This window comes from Squalius cephalus (genome assembly GCF_949319135.1).
Source record: "Squalius cephalus genome assembly, chromosome: 19".
Classification (NCBI taxonomy): domain Eukaryota; kingdom Metazoa; phylum Chordata; class Actinopteri; order Cypriniformes; family Leuciscidae; genus Squalius; species Squalius cephalus.
This window is the reverse complement of record NC_137140.1, coordinates 9,124,552-9,140,995: the sequence shown is the minus strand read 5'-3', so window position 1 is coordinate 9,140,995 and position 16,444 is coordinate 9,124,552. Positions and strand designations below refer to the sequence as shown.

Here is a 16,444-nt window from a genome sequence, read left to right as displayed (position 1 = left end):
TATGATGCTTTTTATTCTTGCTAATGCTTTTAAACCATTCAAGCCATATCTTAGGCCTACTTATTTTAAAAAACTTTAAAAGCGCAAAGTCATTCATTCCCGGTAATACATTTGACATCGCAGTCTGACCTTGACGGAAATATATACGCCAAAAGTATACCAGAGAAAAAGTCTCAGCTGTGCTCAGATTTGTTACCGTTGCTTTGGTTTTTCAATCCATACCCGTTTCGCCCCGTGGCTCAAAAGGGACACAACAAAAATAGGGACACACGAGAAAGCCAAAATAGAATGCAAAATGTATTAACAAAATAGAATACAGAAAGAAAAAAACTAAAGTAACTGTGAACAAATTCATAATCCGTGCACCCCAGACAGCAACATAGTGTCACATCTGGGCCGTGTGCAGGGGCGTAGCAACCGGGGGGGACGGGGGACACACGTCCCCCTCACTTTTAGAAACCGGTGATTCTGTCCCCCGCATTGTTTTTTTTTTTTTTTCGGACAAATGCCCTGATTAAAACAATTTTTAATATAAAAATAAAAAATAACCAGGCAATCACCGAAAACGTGTGTGGATGGATGGATGCGTGTGGAGGAATGGATGATTCTGTTTTATTTCATTTGATGTAAGTGGCGATTGATAGCCTATTGATAATAATATAGGCCTAATGTGCGCCGTCGAGGCTCGTGAAGTTATAACATTTTAGAAACAATATAGCCTAGTTAAGAAACAATATATAGCCTAGGCTACACACGACCAGCTGTTTTCCTGAATGCCATCAAGATTGAAACCGTGACTGGTTTCATAACAGTTCAATAAACAAACAGTTAAAATTAACTTACATTAATTTTACTTGATGTACTCAAAAATGTACTCACTTACATTTTAGTCGCAATGACTGTTTTTGCTCTGTTTCATCAGCGAAAATAGTCCCAAACAAAGATCACAGCAGAACGCGCATCTCACAGCAACACTCGTTGCATTACTGAATGATTCAGCGTTTTGAACAAATCGGTTGAGTCAAAGATTCAATTACCCATTCATAAACTGCCTCATTCTGAATAAATCAGCCGTTTGAACGAATCGTTTGAATGAATGACTCAATGACTCGCTCATTAAGACGGTCGCCTGCCGCCTCCTACTGGCGGTTTAGTTTCATAAAGTATCATTCTTTTCAACATTCCTTATTTGTATATTCAAAAATATTTAAAATAATCTAATTTAATACAGTTATATTTTTTCAATGTAAATTATTTAATTTGATTGGTAACAGCCTAGTGTCTTATTATTTTAATTGAATATATTGATAAAATTTAAGAATTTAAAATGAAAGATGGAGCATAAAATTAGGGGGAAAATGCCTTTATAAAAGGTACAAAAAAAATTGTGTTTTCAAACAGTGATGTAATGAAACATTGACAATTTAAGTTTGAAGGGAGTAAAGCCTCTGTTTAGGCTATAAGGAAATGTAATTTTGCCAAAAGAAGAACTTTTATTTTAAATAAATGTTCATTTTAAATCAGCCTACTTCAGTGTGATATGTTACCATAATTTGAATAATTTGATACCAGAATTTGAATAATTGTAATGTGATGATCAGATGCAGATATCTAAATCAGAGAATATCATCGGGCGGTTTGTGGGTGGATTATTTATTTTTAACAGTGGATTCGGGTGACTCAAAGTGCACCAGATTAATGAATTTATCTTTAAAATGTACAAAATTTTAATTTTAACATTTGGGCCAAAATGTTGGCACTCAAAAGCGCTTCCTTCCATGTTTTCTGCTGCGCGTCGTTTATTTTTACCACACGTGAGCACCAGTTATGTGCACCCCTGATAATAGGTCCCCTTTAACATAAAGTGTAACCGTTATGACCAGTGTTGGGGAAAGTTACTTTTAAAAGTAATGCATTACAATATTGCGTTACTCCCCAAAAAAGTAACTAATTGCATTACTTAGTTACTTTTTATGAAAAGTAATGTGTTACGTTACTGTTACTTTTACGTTACTTTTTCTTCTCACCTGGGCTGGGCTTGCTTGTTTGTTTTTTTAATAACAAGACCAACAAAAAAGTTATATTTTTGGCAAATGTTAAGGCCCTTTCACACCAAAAGTGAACTGAATAAGCCTCAGGCTGAAGGAAATGTATATTTACGCTTGTACAGTAAAGGGCGCCGCTCAAACTAACCTTTCAGCTGCGCTGCTGTTCTGGATAAAAGAACAATAATATACAGGAGAAGGAAGTTCAACACTCTTATTTCTAAATCTTATAAAGTAATTTTTGCTTATTAGTATGGTTGAATTAGATCATTGAAGGTCAGCAGCAAAGACATTAATAAAGTGAGATTAAATTCACAAAGTATATTTGTGTAATTTAATAGTTAATTATAAAAGTTGAGTAAAATTCTGAGATTGCATTTTACTGTTTTTATTTATTTTGAGCAGTGAGATGAGTAAGTTCACATTTACTCTACTGTAGAACTACAATAACCATCATGTTTACACAGCGCACACACCACCACCTCACTTTGTTTCTCTCAACATGGGGACAGGAGAGCTGTCAGTCAAGAAATGTGAAAAAGTAACTAGCGTTACTTATTTGGAAAAGTAACTTAGATATTTTATTGCAAATTGAAAAAGTAATGCATTACTTTACTAGTTACTTGAAAAAGTAATCTGATTACGTAACTCAAGTTACTTGTAATGAGTTACCCCCAACACTGGTTATGACTAGGTACTAACCTTGAACCTATCCCTAAACCTATTTTATCTAATCACTCGCTACCCAATACAATACTTGGTTATATAAAGTGTTACCATTATAACCCAGTTATTGTTACATATATGTACAGGTGGAACAGGACAGTACAGTACAGGACAGTAAAATAAATTGTATTTTAACATCACATTTTTAAGATTAAATCTACAGATTTATAATGTGACAAATAAATGTTTACAATATTCTGTGTAGTCCCTTATTATGAACTGCATATGAATGTCGGAAAATAATGTTTAAAAGTTACTTCAGCTATGCAAAAATGTGTATTAAATAAAATATTTAATTTTTTTTACATAATTCTTAAATATGAACTAATAATAATAGGCTAATACTTACAGTTTTTCTCAATTACTAAAACCCATTGGCTGAACAAAGTTCTCAGTTGTCTGAACTCATTTAGCTAATTGTAGAAAGAAAGAGGAAGAGGGGGAGGAGGGCAAGAAAGGAGGAGGGACAAATATTGCTTGTGATGTCAACGAAGTGCTCTGGCCTGGCCTGGCACAGCCCAAAGACAAGAAGAAGCACATTGATCTGATGTTTAGCCTACTCCTTTGATTTTTGTCCCTTTTAGTATTGTATACTGTAGTACAGTGCATTGTAGGCTGTATACTGTACAATGAACAAATTGTATGGCCCTGAACATTGTTAACAGTACCATTGTTTACAGTACTGACTGCTCAATAGATTTTGACTGGTTGCAGGTTCATATCAACAAAGAACAAGAATTACAGTATCGCATCGACAAAGGACAAGTTTGTGAGATGCAGGGTACAGTAGGCTACTGTAAAAATAGAGGTACAAGGAGGAGGAAGAACAAAAAATCGCAAAGAGCAAAGCAGAGTAGTAATTTCTGATCAATTTTGAGCTACTATGATAGAACATGTTTTCGTTCATCAAAAGCCAATGACGGAAAAATATGAAATTTGTTTTGAGATTAAAAATGTAGGCTACTTCTCCCTGAGAACTATGTTACTTTCGAACAATTTTTTGGTGTATTGTTTAGGGACTGCTTGATAATGTAGCTTATATCATATATCAAAAAGTGTCCCAATCACTCATATATTTCATTTAACTTCAAATGACTTTATAAAATAATAACCCTTGATAATAAGATGGAGACGACCTTAAATATATGATATCGCTTATAGTAAAATGTATTTTCTTGATCCTTAATAGAAAAGTTTATATTTTCACAATCGCTTCATTTGTTAATGAACCACCTTCTATGCAAATTAGGCGACTGCGGCTTTCAAATGAGAACTTTTCTTGCCCAAAACAGAAAAAAAAAAAGGTTAAGAGATCAGCGCGAGAGGCCCAATGACTGCCAGCAGCCAGCGTGTCGTCACTCGTCCTGTAATCTGCTTTGATTTGAGCCGCTTTATTCCAGACTCCTGCTGGAGACACTGTAACAGCGATGAAGCGCTCCGGCGAATTAAGAGCCGCTTTTCACATATTCAGGAGAGACCTCCATCATCAGCACAGTGTGGGGATAATAGGTGCGCCTTTCTCTAAAGGACAGGTGAGATATAAAGGTCAAAAGGCCTTTTCTCGTTTAAAATAATGATATTCACGAATGAAAAATGATATGTTTGCATGTAAATCCACGCATGGTGCAGTATGGTGCCGGTCTAGTGCTCATGTTATTGCCTGTTACTGCAGCAGAGGGATGGTGTGCAGAGAGGAGCAGACCTCATTCGAGCTGCTGGATTGGTGCAGAAACTTAAAGGGCAAGGTGCCACTACTACACTACACCTCCTGATATTTACACTACTTAGATAGCAATCTTTCAGTACAATAAAATGCATCTAAAATATTTGAAGGAACCATTTTTTTCTTTCTTGTTTATTAAATATGCAATTTAATATCCTTATACATTCATATTAAATATGCTGAGTACCAATAAAGAGACTGCATGAAATGTTAGGTCAAATGTGATTAAAATTGATTAAAAAAATTCAATTGTGACCATCTATAGTATCTAAAAAAAATCTAGACTACTTATATGCGTTCTTTTACACTTTAGCCTAAATATTGATGTGAAAATTGTTACATTTTATTTGTCAACTACACAGTACCTATACTAATGTGTATTTTTAGAATTTAGGCTGAGTGCAGTCAATATTCATCATTGCCATTTCTGTAAAAAGAGCTTTAAATGCTTTATTTCTTCTGAGCCTATACACTCTAAAAAAAACGCAGCATTTTTTTTTCACGCATTTATAGCTCTGTGATTGCACAAATGTTTTATAACTTTAAACAGATAGCTGAAGGGACTGATGCCATGAACAGGGATAGTAGATCAGTGCTGCCATGTGTTGTCTTTATTTATTATAAGATGCCATCTCATAGGAGCAGTAACACTGACATTGTTCCACTCCCCTTTCTCTGTGTATTCAATATTGAGGACTGGGTTACTAAATAAGAGTGAAGCATGTATTTGCACATCTTAACTCAAACAAACCTATAATGTTTAATGCTGTTGGTATGGTAGATGGTAGAACGGAAAACTCTACATTTTGGAAAAGTCAAATCAGTGACAGGCTGTATTAAATGAGTAATTTATTTAGATATTCATTTCAAGATTTTTGACTCATTCATTTAATATTTGAATAAGCACACTTTTGAAACACCATAAGTCAATGTTAAATCTTCAGCTTTCCTCGTGTATATATCACATACATGTATACTGTATATATATATATATATATATATATATATATATATATATATATATATATATATACAACGGGCTAAAGGCACACCTTAAGAAAAAAAAATGCTTTTTACTACTCCCATAGTGTATGATTGCAGAAAAAATAGATATTTGTATTGAACATTTATGGAGCAACCGATTTTGTGTGAAAATAAATCATAAAAGTGGTTTATTTTGTTTAGAGATCTTATAAATGAATGAGGTGGCAGGTGGGCCTTTTACCCTTATGTACGTATGTAAATACGATTTATGTATTTCAATTGCATACAAATTTTCAGTCATGCATGAAATATAGTTATAAGATTTCTGTAGATTTTATTTATGTTTATTTTTTGGGGGAGCGCAAGTCCCCTCCCTCATTCACTTTAATTATTTGGAAAAGAGTGCATCAGTACATTTTTCCCATGTGTTGTGTAAATGATGACAGCATTTTCATGTTGGGGAGAACTATTCCTTTTAAAAGCTACTTCGTTTGAAGCCCTCTGTCCCTCCCCAGGTTGTGTAGTGAAGGATTATGGGAATCTGACATTTGAAGAAGTTCCCAATGATGAGCCCATTGGCAGGCTGAAGTCTCCGAGAGCAGTCGGCCGAGCCAATGAGCTGCTCTCTGGAGCTGTGCAGAAGATCAAAAGCGATGGCAACACTTGTGTGATGCTGGGAGGAGATCACAGGTGATTGTGTGTTTTCGGTTCTGTTAAATATGACATTTGCAAGCACCAAATCAGTATTGAACCTTTATGCATATTCGTTCTCAAAAATATGTTTTGCTGTTTCTTTCAGCTTGGCGATTGGTTCGATCGCCGGTCATGCCGCCTCAAGACATGAGTTGAGTGTTTTATGGGTGGACGCACATGCAGACATCAACACACCTTTGACCACGCCAACGGGAAACATTCACGGACAACCGCTGTCTTACCTCATCCATGAACTGCATTCTAAGGTCTTTAATCATTTCAGCAACTTGTGTTAAAGTGTGTGTAATATGTTACACAGTCAACTCCAACAGAGATGTTCAACTGTAACATCTTAATCTCCTGGCCATGGCTGGTGTCAGTATCTCTGCCTTTAGCACACTCATAACTAATAAAGGCAAGGCAAGTTTATTTACAGTATCAGCACATTCCATACACAATGGTAATTTAAAATGCTTTACATAGAAGGAATAAAAATAAAAAGGTGATGGCTACAAAGAAATCTCTAACGTTAATTTTGGTCATGGCTAGTCTTAAAAAACAAAGACAATTTGACTGTCCTCGTAGGAGAAGTCACACTGCAGGACTGGGAGTCAAATCTTCTGACACTGCCAGAATTTCGGAGGTAAAATTCGATCTCAATGGTCATTAATCGGCTGTTGGTGAACATGTCAAACTAATGATCAAAGACTTCAGATTTTAGCCTATAGGATCAGAGGAATCTTTTAGGATTTGCAAAATTTGTCTCAGACGGCCAAAATTGCGCAGTGTGCACCCGGTTTAATTCTTGTATGGAAACAAAGCATCTAATTCTTGCAATATTTTTCAGATGATAGCATGCTGATTTAGTTATTGCTTTGACATGACTACTGAAACAAAGGTCTGGCTCCAGAATCACACTGTACTAAGTCCACTGAAGGCAAGTTTGTAGAGAGCCCAAGTGCAGTTTATTTACAAAAAAATGATCAAACATAAAACAAAGGCATGGCATGAACTTGCTTACCTCAGTGGTAGGGAAATAATACTTGTGAACAGTCTCTTGCTTGGCAGGCACAACATGATCAGTATGTAGATTCCAGCATACACCAGTTCTTCCATTTTGTGGAAGATTGTGATTTTCCAGATTGTGTCCGTGAGCAGAGGTTGTTGTGGCTGCGTGGTGTTATCATTGTCCTTGTCAACCGCATGTCTATTCCGGTGCTAAAGTGAAGTCTAAGTGTTTCAAAAAGTTCACTGAAATCCCTCTTAGGAGTTCTGACTGCTCTTTGTGAATATCCTTCTTCCCCACATGGATGATAAGAAGTTTCTAACTTCATAGAAAAAAAGATAAATGAATTGCATTATGCAATTTAAAAAAAAGTTTCCAGTCTTTTAGCTTTACTTGAGATGGCATTTTATGATTTGAAACATCGATAACATTTAGCTTTTTCTAATCTTTCTCAGATTCCCATAATTCCAAATTTCTCATGGTTAAAGCCTTGTGTAGCATCTAAGGACATTGTCTACATTGGACTCAGAGATGTGGACCCAGAAGAACAGTAAGTTTTTATGCTGTTTATATGTCAACTTTTAATGTTGTTTATATGTCTCAAAAACGCGGATTGAAATTGCTGGTGTTTCTGACGTCACAAACTACCTTGTAACCAATCACATCTACATGTGATCGTCAACTGGTGGATCTTTGAGCTGGTGTGAGTGAAGGCAGGGCTAATTTGCATATTCATTGAACCGCGTATGTTAAATGATGCCAAGCTGTTTTAAGGCATGAATAATTTTTTTCAAGGAAAACTGTTTAAAAATGTAATCTTGGTGATCAAAGATGAGTTTTAAGGGATACAATTATTGACTACAGGGGGACTTTAAGTAAAACAGAGTGCATTATACCACTATTTCAGTGTTCAACTCAGTCCAACTCATACTTTACATAACAGTTATATCCTGAAGTACCTTGGAATCAAAACGTTCTCCATGACAGAAGTTGATCGACTTGGAATAGCAAAAGTTATGGAGCAGACATGTGATCACATGTTTTCAAAGTAAGTGTGTTACTTTGGGAATCTTTCCTCCTTTTTTTGTAATTATTCAAAATATCTTAAGAGTAAATATTTATTGTGGAAGTATTTACTGCTCTTTCTGGATCAGGGTGAAAAAACCTATCCACCTGAGTTTTGACATTGATGCATTGGACCCATCAGTGTCCCCTGCAACAGGCACACCTGTAGCGGGAGGTCTGACCTATAGAGAGGGGATTTACATCACTGAGCACATCTGTCAAACAGGTGAGAACACGAGGATATGTAGGTGGAGAATAAACCGTGTTGGGGAAAGTTACTTTTAAATGTAATGTGTTACAATATTGCATTGTATTATGTTTACTTGATTTTTAAAAAAAAAAAAAAAACTTTCTGGAGCTCCTCCGTGGGACTAGACCTCTGTGGCACACAGGTAATGCTCATTAGCACTCGCACCACCGGCCTTGCTCCGTACCCGCGGCTCTCTGCCCCGCTTGCCACAAAGAGATTTATGTAACCTCCAGGCTGATAAACCGGAAGGCTTTTGGGCTTTCTGAGATTATTAACCAAAAACAAAGCCCACTTGGCTGATGTGTTAGCGCCACCTTGTTTCAGTTTCAAAACGTACCAAGAGTACAACAGTGAAAATAATAAGAGTTTATTTAATTTAATGAATTATAATCAATCTACATTATACCATATATTCTAGATATCAGCATCAGCTAATAAAAAGCCAAATGACCCACTAATTACAATGTTTCTGTGTTTGGCTTTTGCTTAGCAATTTCATCATTACCATAATCATTCTTGATACTTTTACATGGACTGCTGACTTTCTTCTTGACTTTCCACCAGGACTTCTCTCTGCTGTAGACATCGTGGAAGTGAACCCAAAGCAGGGCAAAACAGAGGATGAAATCACATCAACAGTAAACACTGCTGTGGATCTGTTACTGGGCTGCTTCGGACGGGTCCGCGAGGGCTCTCATGAGCCAGATTACAAAATACCAAATCCATAAATCACAGGGTTTTTTTTCAGACTTCATTCTTGTTATTTTGGTTTCTTTTCTATGATATTTACTTACTGTCATCATTTAGACAATCATGTCGTTCTGAATTTAACTAAATTGTAATTTACATTGATTTTTTTTCTTGTATAAAAAATGAATTCCAAAGATATATGCAAATTACACCACAGTATATTTCCATAGTGAATGCAGAAAGTAAAATGCTGTATAAAAAGTATGTTTGTTATTTCCAAAAATCAAATCAAAAAGCCATTGTTGCCAGGAGGATTAACAATGTGAGAACTAAAACAAGTACAAATATATTTAACCCTATAAAGCTTACTTGCATATCATATTTGATTTGCAAATTTCTCTAAATTGTCTCTAAATTATCAACATGTTCAATACTTTGCTGAAAAAAATATGTGCACAATCTACTACATGCTTTCTTATGCAAGTAAAAGGCATTTTACCATCATTCTAAAAATGCTCCCTACCCCTCAAATATCAGCAACTGCAACAAACTGAAGATTTTTATTCTCACTACTTCAAACTATTTGAGCCATAAAAGACTGATGTATCAAATGATACAGAAAAAAAAAAACCTTTAGATTTTCTTTTGTCTAAAGTTAATAAACTGATCCATTAAAAACAAATATGTCAGGCTTTACAGGGTTAAAAAAAAAGAATCAAAATGTTTTCCTAATGTTTTTGTAACTAAATCCACAAGGGGCAAATTATATTTTATCTATTTTAATTGAAAATGTTATTTTTTAAGTTATTTTTCTTTCAATCACCAGTGTCTCTGAGACCAGTGGACAAAAACAAGGGTTTGACAATTTGCTGATTATGTGTGGCTGTATGAGAAAATCACCAAAGAATGTTCTGCAAAACCAAGACTCAGAACATCTTTGGTTTGCCTAATATTAACATGTAATAAACAGATCAGTTAATGTAAGAGCTTGACTAACAATGATTATTGTGTTTGAAATGTTTGCAACTTAAACGTCGTAAGTATATTTAAAAGTAAGAGTGTTTCGCGCTTTCTTGTTTATGTTTCAATGTAAACAATAATAGAATTTGTATGATTTATTAAAAAGGAGAGGGAATAGGCAAAATAAAGCAAAGAGATTCACTTTGGGAAAATCATTTTTATTAGACCATTCCCCAACATTCTGTGAATGCGGCGAACATGCATTCTGTGCATTTTCTGTCATGTCACTTTGGTCTGTCTGTCAGTCAGAATAAGTGTTGGAGATGTGCTGTCACTTCAGTGCTGTGATTTGATGCCATTGTACAGCTCAATAGCTAAAGGCCTGTTGTAATGGAGTGTTGTCAGAAATAGCTGCTTCCTTTGAATTGACTTGACCATAGTGTGCAATGATAAAAGGCACTAACAGAGGTAATGTAACCCAAAGGCAGGCTCACACTCTTTGATTACAAATAATGTGATGGGTCACAAGAAGGCTGCTGTCAACACAGTAGACATGAACAGCAGGGAGGATGCTGTGTTTTCCGAGTCTGTTCAGAGTCCAGGAGGAGGAGTGCATGAGGAAGACGAGTGAAGGCTTTGATCAATCTGTCTCTTTCAGGCTGCATGGTCTCCTGAATTCCTGACCTCTCTCGTGGATCCATTTATTTGACACTAACAGATAGGCAATGAGAGATTGAAAGTATGAAATTTGTCAAAAAAAAGTTGATATATGTCAATATATTTATAACCATGCCTTCAGAAAAGTAACAGGGTTGAGAGTTTAGAAAAGTTTAGGAAGCTTTAGATGGTTGATAGTTTAATTCGACACTATGAACAATTTGCTCGGGTGCATAAATTATTAAAAAACTGAATTTAATTTAATACATTATTTAACAAGGGAATTCAAGGCATTTAAATGATGTATTATGTCAACTACAATGTGCTTAAACTCTAAACCAGCAAGTAGTTTTACTAGTAAAATAAAAGTAAAGAGTTGATAGTTTAATCTAATAAATATTTGCTCAAGTGCCTAAATTATTAGATAGGAAATGTAATTTAGTTTTTCCACAAAAATACATTATAGTAACACAATTATTAAAAAAGTTTATTAAAAAAAGAGAAGACTTTTATATGTGCTTACTTGCTGAAAGAATGAAGATGTCATTAAGTGTGTTTTACTTATGGAATAATACATTATTTTAGCAATGGATAATTATGATGGTAACAGGGTTGACACATAACCAACTTCAAGACTTTTAAATGGATTACATCAACTAAAATGTGCTTATTTGTTAATACAGCATAAAATACTCATGAAGAAGGTAAAAAGCTAGATAGTTTAATTGGACATTATTAACTAGTTGCTCAAGTGCATGATAATGCTGATAGTAACAAATTAACATTTAAGATTGTAACAAACCTAACACAATAAAATATTAGTTAATAAAAGTTATTAAAAAGAGAAAATTTGTATTTGTCTTCACTTCCTGAAAGGATAATGAAGTCATTAAAAAATTGCTTTCATTTATAGAATAATACATTATTAGAATAAGCAATAATTATGATGGTAACAGGGTTGACATAACGCAACACGATTTTTAAATGATGGATTATGTCAAATAAAATGTGCTTATTTGGTAATACTGCAGGAAATACAGGCAATCCTCATAAAGAAAGAAAAATGTAAATAAAGCTGATAATGCATTGTGTCCGAGACACTCACCCCACTTGTTTCCCACCAGTACTGGACAAGCTGCGTGTCTCGTGCTGTAATCTCCCTCTCCGCTGGGAAAGAGATTATACCAGAATACAGCTGTACCCTAAACACAGACACAAAAATGTTAAGTGATAATTCTTAATAGAAAAGACAGTTGTACCTATAACCTATAATACTGTCTATTTAAACAAATAAAGCAACACCCATGACACCTTTTCTGTACCTGTTTCTATGGCTTGGTGTTTTGGCAGTATACACTGTGAAACAGCAGAGTTGTGTCGAACCGTACAGTAGAGTTACCAACGGTTACCGAGTTATGTTGCATACTAATATAAATGAAAGTGAAGCATTTAATACACATCAAATTATCCTAAATAGACTCTACTACATGGTCATCCCTAGTGAAAAAGAAGTGTGCTTAATTGTACTGAATGTGCATTTGTAGTGTACTTGAACTCTTAAAAGTATACTTAAAAAACTGCACTTGCAGATAATATAATATGAATGAAAAAAGGCCACTAAAGTGAACTTAAAGAAACACCATTTCTTAACACACTTAAGTAAACTTTTAAAAATTGCACTTTGCAATAGTCAATTTAAAAGTTTTACTTTAGTGTATTTAATAATGATTATATTTCATCTTTTGTTGTGCTTTAAAGAAGTAACCTTATTGATGTGTTGACACATAGTAAAGCATGCCAATTTACAATTTAACTGTAGTATGTATTTTGATATTACATTTAAACTTAATTTATCACAAATATTTAAATAATGAAATAAAAAAATGAATAGAAATGACATTAAAGTATATTTAAGTTTACCATAAATGCTAGTACGTTCAACAGAACTACCGTCACATTTTGCCTTTGTTTCGTTTTCATATTGGACTTTCCGTTCCCGTTTCCCGTGCTCCTCCTGTGTTCCTGTCAGTTATTATTTGCCATGGACACTAATTTAACGATCACACCTGTTGAGGCTTTGAGTTAATCATCACTGTGTATTTAAGTTCCTCAATTCTCTTCAGTTCCTTGTCTGGTATTGTTTGTGTGTTACACGCTGTTGCTTGGCTACTCGTCATTTGTGTTGTTTACTTTGTTTATAGTTATTCTGTGCTTCATCTGTTCATCTTCTTGAACCCTCTTAGGTTGCATTTAATATAAATTGAAACTATAATATATTTTCATTTAATTGTAAATAACATGCAATTAGGTATCCAAACACATTAAAGTTCACACTTATGTATATTCTTTCATTTCTGTAATAAGTACTCATTTTAAAAGTATGTTAAACGTGTACATCTTTTTCACAAGGGCAGGTAATATATAAATCATTTTGGCACAGAGTGTCTAAACTCAAACAAGCAGCACCTTCATTGGCTTTACTGCAGCTCCAACCTCTGGAAAGACAGTGGCGCCCCCTGCTGATACATCACTCATCTGCAACAAAGTGGATGTTTTACAGGGAATTTTATACCAAGTGATAGCAATAGCAGAGCCAACCCTGACAGGACAGTCACTACAAGAGTAATCGATCAAATCCTACTCACATAGAAAAGCCAGGTTGCTATACGATTCCCTGTGCCCAGCTCTTTAAAAGCATCTGGTTCATCTTTCTAGTGGAAAAAGCATATTAAAATGGTACATATTATATATAACTTGCATGCTTTGCAACATCAAATATTTAGCGTACGATTAAAGAGCTTTGTATTTACCCGTCCAAAGTCAAAGTGGGGCTCATATTGTCCTCCAACACCGTAATTCGCCACCTAAGAAGAGATAAAGATGTAAATTGAAAGAAACAGAACTGAACTATTTTCAGTCTCCTGCATTAAAGGCCTCATGAACACGACCTGTAGTTCTTCTGCTGTTTTGACATCGAGGCCTGTGATGTCTTCTATCCGCTGATTTATGTGATCCACAACCGGATGCTCATAGGCCGCCAACCACGCGCTGACAGAAAAGACAATTAATAACATATTGGCTCGATATTCCCACTGAGAACTATTTGCAACAGTATAACCTTTTTTTTCTTCTGTTTTTACATGAAAACGAATATAATGTGAGTTGTCCAGTGTAAAGCTGCAATGAAGTAATGCAATGTTTATTGTAAGATATTAGTATACATGTGATATGAAATTTTAGTATTGTTAATATGCAGAATGCAGGGGAAAAAAGTAATCAGAATTAAACTAGATTTAGGCCCGTTCACACCAAGCACGATAACTATAAAGATAACGATAAAGATAACTATATATGCGTCCACACCAACGACCGATAACGGTCTTTTTATTCTAAGCACGCGCGCGCCCGGATGATCCAGATCCATTTTAAATGCGCGAGACCTTTAAATTAGAATGGATTCTGATTGGCTGTCAGTGTTTTATCGTTCGACAGCTGGAAAAAAATCGTTCTGAAAGTGATCCCAACGATATCGTTCCTCATATCTTTATCGTTATAGTTGTGGTGTGAACTCTGTTATTCTTTCATATGGAGAACGATTTTTAGAATTATATCTTTATCGTTATCTTTATAGTTATCGTCCTTGGTGTGAACGGGCCTTAGAGTAGCGTTTGCCCACGCAAAACTTATGGATGCTTGTTTATAAATAAAAATCTGACTTTTTCCTAGAATTGTGAGATAGCTTGCAATTGCGAGGTATAAACTCACAATTGCGAGAAAATAAATCAGAATTGTGAGATAAAATGTCACAATTACTTTTTTCATTTATTTTGTGGTGGAAACAAGCTTCCATAAAAACTCGCCACCACTAAGCATGTCAAAAGTGGCCACCCTTCAAATTAGGTTAGATTAGGAGATATATGATATATTCATGAACTTGTTTATCAGTCTGTGAGTTATTGACAGAAATGAGTTGCACCTCAGTGTTTAGCTGATGTTTTGAAGTGTGTGAGCGATGGCTAGGGTTACTCAAACACTTTCAATTATTTACAAAGGCAGCATGACTTTAAATAGTTCCCTGTTAAGTAGAATTCTCTATAATGAGAGGCACCCATGCAGTCCGTAGTCTCCTTTCATCAGATATGCAACTATCATGTGTTTTCTCAATTAATATAACGGCATGTTGTATGAAATAAAATTTAACACATTCAAATAATATGAAGACAAATAAAAGACCATCATGATCCCTGAAGTATGGAAGCTTGTTTCTCACAATTTTATTTCTCGCAATTGCAAGTTTATGTTTCACAATTCTGAGAAAAACAGGCAGAATTTAAAGTTATAAACTCGCAACAGTGAGAAATAAAGTCAGAATTGCGAGATATAAACTTGTTTATAACTCGCAATTCAGACTTTTTTTCTTAGAATTGTGAGATAAAAGTCCCAATTACCTTTTTGATTTTTTATTCTGTGGCGGAAACAAGTTTCCATACTGAAGTGTGTAATTTCTATATTTCCCAAGAAAAATAAACTCACTCATTCATTTACTCACTCGAATAATGAATATCGATTTGGACCCCAATGACTTACATTGCATGGAAAAAACTCTACAGAACGTCATACAGATTTGGAACTAAAAGATTAAGTAAATGATGACAGAACATAATTTATCATCATTTATTTAACAGATCCTAGACATTATTTTGTGCTTTTTGTACATCATTTTTATACGTCTGTCTCTGCAGCCTGGTCACACTATTCCCTGTTTTATAGACTGAGGTCCACAACGAGGATTCTGGGTAAAGAGAGAAAAGGGGAGCAGACAGATGTGAACTCTGTGCTTTATCTTTGACCCCTTACCTCTTGGAGACTCTGTACTGGGCGGTGGTGAGTTTGCCAGTTTGAGGGTCATGCACGGTGGCACGCCTGAGCTAAAGAGCCAGCACAGAGAAAAAGAGAGGAAATAGAAGAGAAAGGTGAAAGGTGCTGTTGACACACAGCTTAAACTGAACTACACCAACTGCGGACTTGGACTGCATGGGTGGTTTATGTTTATGTAACATGGTGTGCAGTTTCTGCCTGAGTCGAACTGCCACAGGTAAAATTTATAAGACTAGGGTGTTCACTGATTACGTACCTCTTGTGTGTAAAGAAGCAGTGGAAGAGTAACAATCCCAAAAGCAAAACAAACAGGGATATCCATTTATTATGCATGGTATTAACGCAAACTTGTAGGGCTGGTGGATGGTATGATGGGATGAACTGTGCTACAGAACTATTGAGTCACTTTATATATAATGAAAGCACTATGCTCACAAGGCTGCATTTATTTAATCAAAAATACAGAAATATTATAACAGGTTTTTTATGTCATTTATTCCTGTGATAACAGCTGCATTTTTAGCATCATAACTCCAGTCTTCAGTGTCACATGATTCTTCAGAAATCCATATAATATGCTGATTTGATGCTCAATTCTAATTGGTTCTCAACTATTAATAATGGTTCTTATTATTATCAATGTTGACAAATTGTTTTTGTTGCTTAATATTTTTAATAAATCTTTTCAGGATTCTTTGATAACTAGAAAGTTCAAAGGTTCTCTTTTTCTTTCTAAAAAAAAAAAAAAACAAAAAAAAACACTTGCC

At 35.0% G+C, this 16,444-nt stretch overlaps 2 protein-coding genes across 5 annotated transcripts in view; one reads left to right on the top strand and one right to left on the bottom strand.

Annotated features, from left to right (window-relative positions):
- The first annotated feature begins 4,160 nt into the window (after positions 1-4,160).
- On the top strand, positions 4,161-10,349 carry arg1 (arginase 1). The gene is made up of 8 exons (XM_079851582.1): positions 4,161-4,303; positions 4,444-4,516; positions 5,994-6,168; positions 6,278-6,437; positions 7,633-7,727; positions 8,121-8,225; positions 8,332-8,468; positions 9,057-10,349. Exons 1-8 carry the CDS (start codon positions 4,199-4,201, stop codon positions 9,218-9,220), a joined length of 1,014 nt encoding a protein of 337 aa, XP_079707708.1. The 5' UTR covers positions 4,161-4,198; the 3' UTR covers positions 9,221-10,349.
- Positions 10,342-16,444, bottom strand: part of p4ha1a (prolyl 4-hydroxylase, alpha polypeptide I a) — a 23,055-nt gene continuing 16,952 nt past the window's right edge. For 2 of the 4 annotated variants that reach the window (XM_079851580.1, XM_079851581.1), the window contains 7 exons: positions 15,657-15,727; positions 13,748-13,847; positions 13,610-13,663; positions 13,445-13,510; positions 13,266-13,334; positions 11,905-12,001; positions 10,342-10,853 (listed from right to left, as the gene is read on the bottom strand). In XM_079851580.1, the coding sequence (XP_079707706.1) occupies positions 10,783-10,853; positions 11,905-12,001; positions 13,266-13,334; positions 13,445-13,510; positions 13,610-13,663; positions 13,748-13,847; positions 15,657-15,727 (528 nt within the window). In that variant the 3' untranslated portion in view covers positions 10,342-10,782. The remainder of the gene's footprint in view (positions 10,854-11,904; positions 12,002-13,265; positions 13,335-13,444; positions 13,511-13,609; positions 13,664-13,747; positions 13,848-15,656; positions 15,728-16,444) is intronic. The other 2 variants (XM_079851578.1, XM_079851579.1) reach the window with 1 other exon arrangement.

What these genes read in the sequence shown, in the direction of transcription:
- arg1 (XM_079851582.1), top strand. Translation starts at nt 4,199, where the DNA reads ATGAAGCGCTCCGGCGAATTAAGAGCCGCTTTTCACATATTCAGGAGA. An exon ending in ATGCTGGGAGGAGATCACAG is followed by an intron (nt 6,169 to 6,277) that starts GTGATTGTGTGT and finishes TGTTTCTTTCAG; the next exon opens with CTTGGCGATTGGTTCGATCG. An exon ending in TCCATGAACTGCATTCTAAG is followed by an intron (nt 6,438 to 7,632) that starts GTCTTTAATCAT and finishes AATCTTTCTCAG; the next exon opens with ATTCCCATAATTCCAAATTT.